This window comes from Lithobates pipiens, unplaced genomic scaffold (assembly GCF_037356315.1).
Source record: "Lithobates pipiens isolate NorthernLeopardFrog02 unplaced genomic scaffold, aLitPip1_a1.2 Scaffold_22, whole genome shotgun sequence".
NCBI lineage: Eukaryota > Metazoa > Chordata > Amphibia > Anura > Ranidae > Lithobates > Lithobates pipiens.
The window spans coordinates 171983838-172000737 of NW_027507784.1; the positions used below are offsets into that span (position 1 = coordinate 171983838).

The 16900-nt window shown below is 39.5% G+C and overlaps 1 protein-coding gene across 1 annotated transcript in view; it reads right to left on the minus strand.

Annotated features, from left to right (window-relative positions):
• Nucleotides 1-13970: 13970 nt before the first annotated feature.
• Nucleotides 13971-16900, minus strand: part of LOC143924365 (aldehyde oxidase-like) — a 191887-nt gene continuing 188957 nt past the window's right edge. Inside the window, exon 35 of the mRNA XM_077448645.1 lies at nucleotides 13971-16429. Coding sequence (XP_077304771.1) covers nucleotides 16379-16429 — 51 coding nt within the window. The 3' untranslated portion in view covers nucleotides 13971-16378. The remainder of the gene's footprint in view (nucleotides 16430-16900) is intronic.

Below are 16900 nucleotides of genomic sequence, written 5' to 3' on the forward strand. Positions count from 1 at the left end.
CCTAGTGACAGGACACTGATCACAGCTCCCTGTGATCGAAACTGGTGATCAGTGTCATGTCACACGTAGCCCACCCCCCCACAGTTAGAATCACTCCCTAGGACACACTTAACCCCTGCAGCACCCCCTAGTGGTTAACCCCTTCACTGCCAGTCACATTTACACAGTAAAATAATAAAAACAGTGTAGCGCTTCAATAATAATAAATGTGATCAACATAAATTATAGAAATAATAATATGAAAAAAATCGCATAAATATAAATGCCTAGAGATAAAAGTCCAACATTAGGCGCTCATTCCACTATGTAGCTGGCATAGGGGTGACCAAACCGTCACAGAGAAGGAAAATGGTGTACTAGGCGAATGTATTCATGTGGATCTGCTTGACTGTAAACATCAGAGAAAAGTAGATAAATACTTCTTACCGGAACAGTTGGACTCACACAGTCATATGACGGTTGAGTCTAGAAGGCTTGAGGTCACAATCTGGGACCAAGGAGTGTAAGGAGGGAGGTCTGTTGAGCTGATGGAAGAGCTCCGGGCGGTTGTAGGCTCAATGATGGATCCTTTCAGATGGAACGTCAAAGTAATCAAGCTCAGACGCAGCCCGTTGTGCCAATACTCCAACCTCCCCCGGATGAGGAGGGGGGTGTTGTGAAGTTTTAAACCAAAAGAATGGAGAAAAAGAAAAAAAGGCTCCACATGGTGCGGGTCAAACGGTATAAAAAATGTTGGTTTATTGAAGTCAAAAGATAATTAATGACTTGGTGATCACGTAAAAAACAAAATAAAATTAAAAGCAATGTGGGGTGCCAACAGCTCGCCCGACGCGTTTCGACATATGTGTCTTCAACAGGGGCATGTTGGAGCCCACCACATCGCTAACAAATATATAGAGAATGAGAAAGAGGTTCCACCTAACAAGAGGCGGGGAATCCGATCTCAGACAGCCTCTTAAAGGTACAGTGAACAGTTTAGTCAAATCAGAATATACTTATTCAGACACTATAAGCAAATACAAATAACATCTAAAAATGTCACTCATACAGACTATTAAATGGGTATTGATAACAATAAAATCTAAAAAATATGTAAAAAATATGCCACCATGCTCACGCGTGGATAGTACTAAATAGATTGCATTGTTCATAGCCTAATCAGGTATATAGATGCAGGATGATTCAATTCACTTATAAAGCATATACAGAGAACACATCCAGCACTAATACAAAAAGATCAGACATGCGTTGTTAATTATACATAAATTACATTGTACCTTCACCTGAAAGTACTAGTTTACATTTGCATTATTCATAGCCTCATCAGACTCATAAAATGCAGGAAGATTCAATGCACATATAAAGCGTATACAAAAAACACATCCAGCTCTAGTACAAAAAAATCAGACATGCATTGTTAATTATACATAGGCTGCATTGTACTATCCCATAAACGGACTGGTTTATATTTGTATTATATCATAGATGGAGCTGTTTATTACACATTACCTTTTGGTTACTAGTTGTAAAATCTCCTGAGTAAGATGTATATTCTGATTATGGAGCGATGTTTATTTTTTCTTTTACTTTTTTCTTGTTTTGTTTTTGTATTTGTGTCCCTTTACTTGTGGTATCTTTCCGATCCTAAATGCCATGACGCTTTTGTGGTTGTCATGGTTGCGTCGGGCCCTATTATTGGACGTGACGTGATGTTGCCACACCTTCTATATTCCCCGTGATTACCTTGTTTTATTAGCCCTCGATCCATCACTGCGCATGACATGACGTAATTACGTCACCAGTCATGGCGCATGTGCAGAGTGACGCACTCTCGGATTGGCCCTTCTGCTGCTCGTCACGCCTTGTGGCGTGTGACGTTCACCATGTGCGAAATTGGCGCCAGGTTCAGATGCCTCTCCCTTTCCTATACTTTTGTGGAGAGATGTAGTGCGTGACGTTCACGCTTACACGCCCCCTTCATACCTCTGCATAATGACGCAACCTGTGACGCTTACACATACACGCCCCACTTCGTCGTCATGCACTTGATACGTGCTCACGCTGCTCGTTTCGATCCGCAGCGTGGAACGCACAATAAGGAGAAATTGGCGCCAAGTTTTGAATGTCCCCCCTTCCTTACATTCCTGCATAATGATGTGCAAACATACACGCCCCTACTCTATAGATGTGAGCTTTTTTCAACCACTCCCACATTTAGTCACATGACATATACACTGAGTGATTGGTGGAGCCTTTCCTGTGTTATTGTACGTCATGACACTTTAGATCATCTGATCCGAACTCAAAAAGACTGATCAGCACGTATGAATTGTCACCATGGTTACTCATGCATATTTCCAGGTTACACACTGCTAGTACAACAAGTAAGAGACATCTAAATTACATAATGATAGATCTCTATCAGACATTATTACTGAGACTCCCACAGCTCCATCTATGATATAATACAAATATAAACCAGTCCGTTTATGGGATAGTACAATGCAGCCTATGTATAATTAACAATGCATGTCTGATTTTTTTGTACTAGAGCTGGATGTGTTTTTTGTATACGCTTTATATGTGCATTGAATCTTCCTGCATTTTATGAGTCTGATGAGGCTATGAATAATGCAAATGTAAACTAGTACTTTCAGGTGAAGGTACAATGTAATTTATGTATAATTAACAACGCATGTCTGATCTTTTTGTATTAGTGCTGGATGTGTTCTCTGTATATGCTTTATAAGTGAATTGAATCATCCTGCATCTATATACCTGATTAGGCTATGAACAATGCAATCTATTTAGTGCTATCCACGCGTGAGCATGGTGGCATATTTTTTACATATTTTTTAGATTTTATTGTTATCAATACCCATTTAATAGTCTGTATGAGTGACATTTTTAGATGTTATTTGTATTTGCTTATAGTGTCTGAATAAGTATATTCTGATTTGACTAAACTGTTCACTGTACCTTTAAGAGGCTGTCTGAGATCGGATTCCCCGCCTCTTGTTAGGTGGAACCTCTTTCTCATTCTCTATATATTTGTTAGCAATGTGGTGGGCTCCAACATGCCCCTGTTGAAGACACATATGTCGAAACGCGTCGGGCGAGCTGTTGGCACCCCACATTGCTTTTAATTTTATTTTGTTTTTTACGTGATCACCAAGTCATTAATTATCTTTTGACTTCAATAAACCAACATTTTTTATACCGTTTGACCCGCACCATGTGGAGCCTTTTTTTCTTTTTCTCCATTCTTTTGGTTTAAAACTTCACAACACCCCCCTCCTCATCCGGGGGAGGTTGGAGTATTGGCACAACGGGCTGCGTCTGAGCTTGATTACTTTGACGTTCCATCTGAAAGGATCCATCATTGAGCCTACAACCGCCCGGAGCTCTTCCATCAGCTCAACAGACCTCCCTCCTTACACTCCTTGGTCCCAGATTGTGACCTCAAGCCTTCTAGACTCAACCGTCATATGACTGTGTGAGTCCAACTGTTCCGGTAAGAAGTATTTATCTACTTTTCTCTGATGTTTACAGTCAAGCAGATCCACATGAATACATTCGCCTAGTACACCATTTTCCTTCTCTGTGACGGTTTGGTCACCCCTATGCCAGCTACATAGTGGAATGAGCGCCTAATGTTGGACTTTTATCTCTAGGCATTTATATTTATGCGATTTTTTTCATATTATTATTTCTATAATTTATGTTGATCACATTTATTATTATTGAAGCGCTACACTGTTTTTATTATTTTACCTGTCGAACTTTGTTTGTTTTTGGTGTTGGCTGCTGTTGTGGCTGTTGTGGCCATTTCTTCACAAACTATAGCGCAGTGTTTTCCCTTTTATTACATTTACACAGTAATCAGTGCATTTTTAATGGCACTGATTGCTGTATAAATGCGAATTGTCCCAAAATAGCGCCAGAAGTGTCCGATGTGTCCGCCATAATGTGGCAGTCACGATAAAAACCTCCATTACTAATAAAAAAAAATCATTAATAAAAATGCCATAAAACTATCCCCTATTTTGTAGTCGCTAGAACTTTTGCGTAAACCAATCAATAAACGCTTATTGCGATTTTTTTTTTTTACCAAAAATATGTAGAAGAATACATATCGGCCTAAACTTAGGAAACAAAATGTTTTTTATATATTTTTTGGGGATATTTATTATAGCAAAATGTAAAAATATTGCATTTTTTTTCAAAATTGACGCTATTTTTTTCTATATAGCGCAAAAAAGAAAAAACACAGAGGTGATCAAATAGCACCAAAGGAAAGCTCTATTTGTGAAGAAAAAAGGATGTAAATTTTGTTTGAAAGCCATGTCGCACGACCACATAATTGTCAGTTAAAGCGACGCAGTGCCAAATCGCAAAAAACGCTCTGGTCTTTGGGCAGCCAAATGGTCCGGGGCTGAAGTGGTTAAGATCAAAGATACAAAAAGGTACATAGATGACATACTAATATTGTGGAAAGGGGAAAAAAACAAACTAATCTCCTTCCTAGAAGGATTAAATAAGAACGACAGGAACATTAATTTAATGTGGGAGATAAGTGACGAGACCATTACGTTCCTGGACCTAGAAATAAAACAAGAAGAGAAATCATTGTACACTAAAACTCATTTCAAAAATGTGGACAGGAACAGCTATTTGCCCACTGATAGTTGCCACCATTGGAACTGGTTGAGCAATATCCCGAAAGGACAAATGATCCGGCTACGAAGGAACTGCTCCCACCCAAGAGATTTTGTGACACAAGCAGAGAAAATTGGAAATAGATTTATCCATAAAGGCTACAAGAGTGAAGATATCAAGACAAACATCACAGAAATAGAAAATATGGATAGAGCAACACTAATAAAGGATAAACCACCCACTATGAACAAAAGTGATGGAGTACCAATAATATTGAATTATAATATGCAACATAAGAAGATCGAGAAAATGATTAAAAAGCATTGGCACATACTAAGGTCAGATATACACCTGCAGGAAATCCTACCCCAATATCCACGATTTATTTATAAAAGAGCACCAACCCTAAGGGATAAGATAGTAAAAAACATCCCCGATCCCCCCTATAATGGTTTAACTTTGTTTACAGGCAAGGGATTTTTTCCCTGTAGACGCTGTTATGCGTGCACAAGAGTAAAAAAGCCGGTCGAAAAGAAATTTAACTTCACCTCTACAAGTACTGGAAACACGTATAATATTAAGGATTTCATATGCTGCAACACCAAGGGAGCTGTTTATGCCTTACAGTGTAGTTGCGGCTTACAATATGTTGGGCGAACCAAAAGACCGCTGAGAGTAAGAATAAAAGAACATGTAAAGAACATTATTAGCGGCTTTGATAAGCATAGTGTATCCAGACACTTCAGTACCCACCACAATAAAGACCCCACTCATTTGACTTTTTGGGGTATAGAACCATATAAGAAACACTGGAGGGGGGGCCACAAAGTTAGGACACTCAGCCAAGCAGAATCTAAGTGGATTTTTATTTTGGATACATTTACCCCCCAAGGCTTGAACATTGATTTAGACTTAAACTGTTTTATCAGCGATTTCTAAAAAATATATATTTTTTATGTATTTTTATATCTTTTAACTTGGTTTTAGATTTGATACTTGTTTTAATGTAATGATCTTGCAATACTCATTTTATATAATATATTTAATTCACATGTTTGTAAAACTATTTTATGTATTGTGATAGTATAAATGAACCAGTTTGGGTCCATCTTGAACGCCATTTCCGGTTCCTGACAAAACGACAATAATGGGAAAACTTTCCACTTCCCATATTATCCTAATTTGGTCTTAGATCCCCAAAAAGACAGGATAAATAACATATATATATGGCTATATTGAACTAGCCCTGGACCACTAGTCCATATTACCTTAATCCGGTTTTGGACACCCTAATATTTATAAATACAAATAATGGATCAGTTGGGGTTTGGCGAACTAGTTAAGGGACATTACATTTAGGGGGAATATAGTGCTAATATATACCAACCATGAGATAAAATGTTATCTCACCATTTGTCTTATAAATTCATATAGACTAATTTTAAAGAACAGTTTTAGATATTTTTTAGTGTAAAATATGGGGTTATAATGCTAACGTGATCTATGACATTTGATAAATAACCTTTGTATAGGTTGATACCTAATATCGAGTTCACTTTTATCTCCTATGACCACCTAATTCCCCTCCCATCCCTTCCCCCCCCCCCCCCCTCCCCCCACCTTTTTTTTTTATTATTAAGAAGATTACGGAACTAATAATCACTGGCACTTTATTTAATTTCACTAAAGACTGTATTTTATCAACTTTTTGTAATCATGCACTATGAATTGCACATTTTAATATAAGACATTTGCACTTTATGGAATATTTTTCCCCTTTTACTTAGAGTTACTTATGTTGATATATAAACACATGATTTCTGGAATTTAAGTTTTTAATACACTGGTTACTATTTTTCATAGCACAAGGCACTTTAATTTTTATTTAAGATAGGCTAGTTGATTTATAGCTAGATTTTATTTCTTCCAGTATTAGGCTCTTTATATTTATATCTAGTTCAGGTAGCGCAACACCATCTGTTTGATTTTCACAAACATACAACTATGTTGATTTCCCTTTTAAATTTTACATTTTATTTTTTTTAAATGTAACTGCCTACTCCCAAACTATCACTTGAAGTAGAACACATAGCCAAGTATTATTCTACACAATTTTTAAAAAAATATAGAAAATATATCAAATCAAAACATTATTATTCAACCAAAAGATAAAATAAAAGCCTCATGCATGTGTCCTGCTTCTTGATATAGGGGGTCAACAATGCCAAGAGTTGAAGGTGAAAGCAGGGGTCTGTCATCTGGAGATAATTCTGAAAATCATCCGGATTATTCTCCAGGAAAATCCATGTACACGCCTTCAGACAAAAGTCAGAGGTTTTGTCTGCGAAAAATCCCATTGTGTGCACGAGTCTTTAGGGTTTGAGCGCTATTTGGTTTCAATGAACTATAGTAAATTTGATTTTGGGAGTATTTTTTTCAAATTCGAAAAATCTACATAAATGCGGTATATTTTAAAAGTAGGTTTACATAGATTGTTCCCTTGCTGATCTTTTCTTAGCCTCACCTAAGATAAGCGAATCCTGTAATTATGTGGATTAACATAACACATAGGAACTCCTCTCTGACATAGCTTCCTGTGCACTGCAGCTTGAGTTTAATGACTAATCAAAAATGAGAAATCTTGCACACGCTTTTTTGTTTTGCTTGCCAGAGAAATTTGTGTCAGGTAATAAAATGGATATTTTAATTCATGCTGCAGCCAAGCCACGACTAAGGTATGGTTATATTTGCTCCATCAAATTAAATTGCAACTTTTGCTGAATTTCCCCTAAATCATTGATATGTAACTAATATAGGCAGGAATCAACCTCTCTCATGTTCTATAATACTGGCAGAACCTCTAAAAATAATGACATGGATGTCAAAACTTGTTTAATTTTTGTTTTAAAAAATGCATGTGGTTCTATAGGGTTTCAGTCAGGCTAGTATTAAAGTATAAACAAAATAACCAAAGGCACAGGAGTTAGTAAAAAATTGTTAAATTTTATTAAAAAACAAATGTCCACACTTACATGCCAGTTAAAGAGGTGCAGCTTGGATGAGGAGGGTATGTGTAAACCATGAAGGATGGAAAGTAACGCCACTGTGTAAGCTTCCATCAGCATGAGAAACCAGACCTGCCAGAAGACTCCCAATGGCAGCGTTCTCGATTGCCCTCAACATCCAGGGCAAGCACCTGGGGTTGGAGTAGGTGGGCACAACGCGTTTCAGAAGCCCCGCCTCCTTTTTCAAGTTGTATGGATGCATGTTCCGTGAGCTTTTTTCAATCACTATATAGGCATTCTTCTATAGGCCACTGTCGTTTTTCTACATCCATCAGACTGTGAGCGCTGAGTACATGTATTTTAGATAAGGCCAGTATTAAAATATTTTTGTTTTGTTTTAGACAGATTCGGGAAAGGTTGTATTCTTTCAGGCTTTATTACTGTCCCATGGTCCTATTGTGATGTTTTCTTCTTACTTCTCTTGGTGTCATTATGACATGAAATGAGGCAAATATGGTGAATATAGTTCTAACAAGGGCATGCCAACAATGATGCAAACTGAGATGACTGCCTCAGGCAGAAGGGGGCGTGGCCTGATAGGAGTCCAGGCTGAGGTTGCCACTCCATCCATTCACTACACCATAGATGTGCGACTTTCAGGGTTCACCCTTCCTTTCTTGTATGTTTGCAGGAGCCAGGACGGACTTCATCCCCTATCAGTACTCTAGCAGCAGCTGCGGATACACTGTCTACATACCCCCTCCCTATCGAGACTGAGCAGCCCACACACTTTTCCCAGGTCTCAGGCAGAACTTGATGGGGAGAGGCACTAACGATGGATGTGCATATCAGACACGTCATCCTCACTGAAGCTCAATAATGTTGCCCTGTAGCCACAGGAAGCATTACTGAGATGATTGCTAGGATTTTGGCGCCATCTGCACCATAAAAACCCATGACACTGTGCAGGCCCAGCTGCCAGTGTCCTATAAACCAATGACACACAGCCGCACAGCATCATTGGTTAATTGGATGCTGGTGACCAAGCCACAGCACCATTGGTTGTATAGCAACCAAAGGATGGGGGGGGGGCAAAAATGGGATAGCATCTGGAGTATCCATGGGACAAAGTATAGCAGGATCACTGAAAACATTCAAAACTATGTTGTTTGGTGGGTTATGGGTGGGTTACGATGGTAATGGGAAAGCTCACCAGAGATTGTACATGTTTCTGTGATTTGGTGCCAAAAATGTACACCTAACTGCTGTTCCATTGGGGGGGGGGGTTTCCCTGTCATTTGTAGCCACAGAGACAGTGAGCACCAGACAGGAAGGGAGGGCAGTGATTACAGTGCTACAAAAGACTTTTCAGTGACTTTGATTACAAAGGAAAATAATTTAAACCTAAGCTATCTATTGTAAAAGATGATTGCTTGGCAGTTCAATTATTGATGCACATTTTTCCATATATAGCTTCATACAGTAAAACAGAGTTTTTGACTCACCACAGAATCCTTTTTTTGGAGTACATTATGGGATACTGGATGAGTGCTCAGATACATTTGGTTATGCTGCTGCCTTCAAGAAGTTGGTCCCTGGAAAAAGTCAGTGACTAAGCCGAAAGGACAATTCTGGTGGCCTAGTCTACATGCTGATGTAATTGCCTTCGTAGCTGCCTGTTCCGTGTGTGCTCAGAGTAAGACTCCATGACACCTTCAAGTGGGCCTCCTACAACCCATACCCAATGGAAAGAGGCCCTGGACCCACCTGTCTATGGATTTTTGTGGAGTTACCCAACTCCCAGGGCAACACAGTTATCCTTATGGTGGTTGACCGGTTCTCGAAAATGTCCCATTGTATTCGACTTAAGAAGTTGCCCACTTCTAAGGAAATGGCTTCCATTTTTGCTCGGGAGATCTTTTGCTTACATGGGCTACTCAAGATTATTGTCTCAGACAGGGGTAGTCAGTTTGTGTTCCAGTTCTGGCGAACCTTTTATGCACAGTTGGGAATTCAGCTTGCTTTCTGCTCTGCATATCACCCACAGTCAAATGGGGCCGCAGAACAAGCCAATCAGTCCTTGGAGTAATTCCTATGTTGCTATATTTCTGACCATCATAACAACTGGTCAGACCTCTTACCATGGGCGGAGTTTGCTCACAATAGTGCCTTGAATTCTGCTTCCCGATTGTCCCCATTTATGATGAACTATGGTTTCCAACCTTCCATGTTGCTTGACTCATTTGTTCCGCAGAGTATTCCTGCATTAGAGGAACATCTCCATGGTCTTTGTTCCACTTGGTCACAAGTTCAAGAGGCTTTGCTAACATGCTAATGATAGGTACAGACTCCATGCTGACCACAAACGCCTGCCTGCACCTTCCTACCAGGTTGGAGACAGGATCTGGCTGTCATCTCGCAGCCTCTGACTTCATGTTCCCTCTCTGAAGTTCGCACCTCGGTTTATTGGGCCTTTCCATTGTCTTCGCAGGATTAACCTAGTGGCTTATGCATTAGACCTTCCTTCTAATATGCGTATCTAAAATGTATTTCATGTCTACTTATTAAAACCTGTGGTCTGCAACCACTTTACCACCTCGGTGCCTTGTCATCACCCTGTACAGGTTGAGAACCATGAGGAGTAGGAAGTACAGTCTATTGTTGACTCCCGTAGGTTCCGTGGGTGCATACAGTACCTGGTGCATTGGAAAGGGTACGGTCCGGAGAAATGCTTTTGGGTCTCATCTTCGGACATACATGCCCCTGTCCTCCTCCGTGATTTCCATAGACATTTTTCTTTCAAGCCTGGTGGTCCTCCGAGGGGGAGGGGTCATTGAGGAGGGGGTACTGTCAGGGCTGGGTTTAGCCTTTCCATCTCAAAGCTGCCTGCTCAGCTGTTGACTAATTGACAGCTCCTTTCTCTCGATAGTGACTCACCTATTGATGATATCCTGCTTTTCAGTCCTGACGGACGTACATGCCCCTGTCCTTCTCCGTGATTTCCATAGACATTTTCCTTTCAAGCCTGGTGGTCCTCTGAGGAGGAGGGGTCATTGAGGAGGGGATACTGTCAGGGCTGGGCTTAGCCTTTCCCTCTCAAAGCTGGCCGCTCAGCTGTCGACTAATTGCCAGCTCCTTTCTCTCCACAGTGATTCCCCTATTGATGATAACCTGCTTTTCAGTCTTGCCTACTTAAGCTGTCCAGCCCAGATGATCTCTGCCTTCGCCTTGGTCACATTTCTAGAGACGCTCTCCTGAGTTCCTGTTAAAGGCTTGCTTGGCTGACATTCCTTCTGGCTCCAGATCCTGCTTGCTGTTCTACTACTCTCATCTCTGGCTCCCTGGCGTTTTGGCTTGTCTGACTATCCGTTCCGGTTCCTGAGCTCTGGATATGTTTTGACCAGGTTTACTCTGTTTACCTTATTATTATTATTATTATTAATAAACAAGTGTGATTTAACTGTACTTCTGTCTCAGTCTGATTCATGGTTTCTGGCAATGAGCCCCTTACCTTACTTAGAGAACAGAGCTAAATAAAACATTACAGACTGGCCCTGCTTCTTCTTCTCAGCTGGGTCTGGGTAGAGTTTTGTGGCAATGCCATCAACAGAACTGGAAAGCTGCAAAATGAGCCTCCCTGTGGCCATGCAGCAACTGAAGAAACTTGCCAGATGAAAAATAAATCTTGTTAAAAGATGCTCAGAGAAGAGAAGACATCTGTTCTTCTAGGACAGTAGCAGAAAGCTGAGACATGCTGAGAGCGGGTTGTCCTTACAGTTTTGTTTTGCAGATGCCCAATCTCCTGAAGGCAGCAGCATAACCAAATGTCCATGAATATTCTGTATGCCATAGTACTTAAGAACAGTAACCAATCAGAATTCACTCTACTAAAGTCAAACTAGTATAAGATAGGGATAGAGATAAAAGATAGAGGTAAAGATATAAAAGATAGGAGGTAAAATTGATTCTTACTGATTGCTATGTGTCAGCGCTTAAAGTCCAAATCCTACCCACCCAGTTCCTACCCCTTCTCAAACATTAAAATGTTTAAAAAAACGCCAACACAATCTCAGCCTACTTTTGTATCTTTTTTTGTAGGCTTGTCCTCCCCCACTAATTGTTACTTGTTATTTGATTCTGCATGGTCGTTTCCATGCTTTATTTCTGTTATGCCAAACCTGCTGTAAGCATGTATTTACCACAATATTGCCTGTACTGAATTCAAAATTGTCAAAATAAAATATTTGAACCAGAAAAAAACGCAAATAGCCTTTTTATCTCACAGTCACCTGACTCAATATAATTGTTGACCAGTAGCTGTCAAAGGAATACAATTTATTAATGTTTCCTTAGCAGTGGGTACCATGCAAAGGAATATTTGTATACAGATTGTGGGTGGGAAGGCAAAACTCTCTTTTTGGAAATACTGAAAAGCCTTAGAAAAAAGCAGGATTATAATCAAATTATAATAACTGCTACCTACAAAATGTTATCCCAAAGAAAGAAGTCATAAAAGATTTTCTAAAGTATAAAGCTGCAAAATTATGTTAGATTAGTGTTGCTTTTATCACTTGAGAACCACTGGGGCTCAGTTACTTTAATAATGCCCATTGCTAGTAAAAAGTTTACTAAAATACTAATTTGGAAAATACAGTTCTAATACTTACAATTAGCACCTCCATTGACTCCACGCTTTACTTTGTAAGCAGGTTGGAAAGTGCTAGCTAGGGAAAGGGTTAACTTATTTCCCAGGTCTATGTTTTTGGCGGGCTTCCTTCAGCTATCTTTTACTTCTGTCATCACTGGAGATCACCCGCAGAGAGGAGCATGCCAACATGCCTGGGGCTGCTGAGACCTGTAGTCCCACAACACACAGCCTACTGCATTGAAAGGAAAGACAGTCAGCAAAGAGTGGGAGAGTGCTTCTGTCCTGATTACAGAAAAGCTGCTATAATCCTGTGTCCTGGAGACTTCCACATGCATGGGGATTGCTGGGACTTGTAGCCTCCCTGAAGGTACCAGCATGGACTGTACAGATCGGACAGCATTTTATAGAGAGATAAATGGACTCCTTCTGTAGCGGTCTGTCTCCCATAGCAATGGGAGTGGATTGGCACAGCCGAGGTCCCGATCCTGTACAGAAGTTCAAGAAAGAGTTAAGTGAGTGTACATAAGCTCAGCATGTCCTCCTAAATGCAATCTACAGTGAGAGGTGTACATTTACATAGGGACCTGAGAGTTAACTGGAGAACTGTTACAGTGCAGGTGTACATTCATCTCTGAGAGTGGAGGCCCACCTTAAGGTCAAGTATTCCCCCATGACTCCCTCAGACTTATCCCAGGGTATTAATGGAAATGGCAAAGAGTAAAAGTACAAGTTATCGTGGTGATGCTTAATACAGCAAGAGGGTTTACTAGAGTTTGTTCATGTCTGTCATCTTCTGGGTCATGAACGTGACTCAAGTAAAGGTACCCCATGTGTGAGAAGAGTGATCCTGTTACAGGTGCCTAGCATAGCCCAGCGGAACCCACCCCAGGGGAAGTCCTTTTATGTGACCCACACTTGGCGCCCAACGAGTTAATGGGGAACAGGAAGGAAGGTCCGTCATCACCCACCTACTCCCTCCCTTACATAATCTTTTGCAGAGTCAAAGGAGCTGTTGGAATCTTCACTTTATGACATTTTCAGGTAATCTGGAAGCTTTGTCTCCCTGCTGCCCAACGTAGCTACCCCCTGGTTGCCATCTCATTAATGTGTCTCTTAGATCTGCAGTGACACCCTAGTGATGTAGCTGCAAAAGGGAAAGAGTCACAGCGGGGAGATGAAGTCATCTGACACACCCAAAAGTAATGGATACTGCTCTGCGACAAATTTTGGAGTCAACAAAATGCTAATGGCATTAAAAGTGTATTTTTCAAAGCCCTATTATATACAATATTTTAAATCTATTGACAGTGTCTCTATACGTTTTTAAAATGGCTGGGGCCACAGAGAAACAGAGACAGCCCCAAAAAAAACACATTTTAACATTCCTGCTATGCAGCTCAAAAATCTCATATCCTTGTTTGACTTCTCATTTAGCTATCCTGTTTGAGACAGATTTCCTTTCATTCAAACCCCTTATTCTTGTTGAAATTATTGAGATACCCCATGTGGCAATCTCCTTCTTTGGTTGCACCAACGTTCAGAGTTGCAAAAATCAAACTTGACGGACATGGAATCAGATTTGTGGAGTCCGCTGTGCTAAGCGTTTTCATGAAGTGTAATGGCAAAAAAGACTCTTGTACTATTTGGACCAAGCCCAGTTTCATCTTTATGCATGACTTTTATTTACATACAAATCAATAGACCTTATCTAAAGTTCTGCTGAAAGACATCTGCTGAAATCATTACATTTAGCCAAGAGCCAGAATCATTCATTAGATGCATGCTAACGCCATGTATGTTTATTCATTGATAGTGTTATAATTACAGGTTACACACAATAAACAATGTTTTTTAATTATGATTTATTAGAGGCTTAAGATCTTTTGTTCTTTGTTAATAACAATAAAACAGCAATCAATATCAAGTGCACAAAAAGACACTTTGAAATATGACCATCAACTGTTTTTTGGAGAGTGGAAGTCATACAGAAATGCATATAAAGCAAATATGTCACACGTGGTCAATATGATGAGAAGGACAGATGGTATTTTCAGTGAAAGCTTTCATTAGATTCATAAATGTGGACAGCTAAAATTATTATTATGAATTTCCAACTTTTGCTTTAACAATCAAGCTTGATCTCAGTCCATTCTGCCTTCTATCCCTCCCATTTGCTCAGTGATTCCACTTCTCAGTTATTTTAAATGGGCTGGTAGTATACCTTAAGGCTGGGTTCACACATATACCAATTGGATGCAGCTTACACCACATCCAATCTGCAGAACGTTTGAAAATATGTTCTTTTCAATGGGTCTGGCTCACATATGGGCGTTGCATCCGCAGTCCGTATTGCACAAAAAAGTGTGCGTTTTCTAGGCAGTGTGTTGCGAATTGCAGGCACATAATCTTCAGTAGGAACACATCTGATTCGCAGATGTGTTCCATTCTGAAGAAGAATTCTCTCCCCCCTCCTCACTACACCTCCCCCCTCTCCCTGGTCAGCTGATCCGCAGCTACAACAGAGAGGAACCACTGAATGAGTCATTTTTATCTTCGCATGGAAAGCGGAGTTGCAATTCCGCCCATGTGTGAACCCAGCCTTAAGCAGCTTTTCTCAACATTTTTTACTACAAAACAACCCGCAAATTTTTTTTCGGGCCTCTGTGAATCCCTGTTAAAATTAATTAATAAAGTATTCGTGGCAAGAATACCCCCTTTACAGTGTTGGCTTTGCTAAGTGGTGTTGGTCCCAGAATTATTTAGGAGCCATCAGATGGGAGGATAATCAGCCACAGCTCAAGGAATCCCTGACAAGCTCTGAAGGAACCCTAGTTGAGAATGGCTGCCTTAAAGTAACTCCGTCAGCAAGGAGCTGACCCCCCCGAATAAAAACATAGAAAAACTGTTTCATGCACTGGAGTCAAAATGAGTACCAGACAAAAACAGCTATGCAAGCTTATCATAGAAATTTCAGATTTCTGAAGGATGCACAGTGCAGTCAATCCGATTTACTAGATTTTGCTTGACAGCTGGTTCATTGACAGACCTGTGCATGAAGACCTTTATGGTTCTGTAAAGCATACATTTTTTTTTTAGTGAAGTTTTGTGTGGTAACGCTCCTTCTCCTGGCTGTTCCCATAGATTAAAGTGTGTTTCGCTTTAAATAGTAATAAATGGTTAAAATCTCTATAAGGTATATATTTCCATTTGTGTTCCACTACTTTCTACTCAGGCTGTGGCTGTTTGATTAAAAAAAAAAAAAAAAAAAAGAAGATAACCTATAAGAAATGGCACACCTTTATTTTTTGGTACACCTGTAAAATATATTTAGCTGATTTAAACTGAAATTCCCTTATTCACTGTATTTTTTATATAAAACAGTAAAAAAAAAGCAGAAGGAACTAAAAAGCTTTGAGTATGCTAGCTGAGCCCTAAAAAATCTTATCTCACAGAATGGTGATGTCAGCATTCATTATCATGCTAAAATTTATTAAAGATGAAAATTATTATTTTTCATCAACAGAAATCCACACAGAATTTTTGCAGCTCATGTAATAAAGCTAGTGATTTCTGACTGTTGTACAGGTAACGCTACTATTCTAATTTTATGAGCAATTCATTTGAGCAAAAAAGCTGTAAATATGTTTATGTGTGAATTGCCCTTCAGTAATGACAGCTTTGTCCCCTTCATGTAAAGACAGACATTTGGAATTCCCATCCACTTCTTCTTAGGATAATCTGTTAATGGGATGCTTAAATTCATGAGGTCTTAAAGGAAAACATCTTCTCTCTATAAAACTAAACCGGAAAATAACAAAAGTGCTAATAAAATATACAAAACATGGATAGATTAGTGGTTAAATTTCACACAAGCGTTTTCCTGATTAAATGTGAAAAATAGCTTGAATATTATAAAGGCCAAGCATAACAAGGAAGACCAGAATCTTACTATACTTAAAGATACATGTCGCTCTACTTTTATAATATACTAATGTTACAGAAACAATGAGATAGAAGGTTTTGTGCAGCAGATGAATAATGGAGTTCCTTTAGCAGAGATCAGTGTTCATATATTGATAGCCCAGGGAACATAGGTACCAGGCTCATCTCTTGGAATCTGTAAGAAATCATAAGCACTTTTTATTTTATGTTATGTAACCGCATCGCTTAGTATAAATACAAATACTGCAGGCAAGTTATCCATTAAATGGGATGGGGCCGACCATTGAGTTAATTTACTAAAGCTGGGGGAGTACAAAATCTGGTGTAGCTCTGCATAGAAATCAGCCAGCTGCCAGGTTTTTTTTTGTTGTTGTCAAGGTTTAATTGAACAAGCTGAAGTTAGAAGCTGGTTGACTACCATGCACAGTTGCACCAGATTTTTCTCCAGTTTTAGTAAATCAACCCCATTATATCTGAAGTAAAATTATCATCATCTAATGGCTCATACACACGATCCAAAAATCAGACAAAAAAAATACCACTTTCGACACTATCGTACAATAATTGGATCGTTAGTACAGAGCTTTCAAGAGCCGATATTATACGATCGGACAAACACAAGATATTTTTTTCGTACAATACCAGG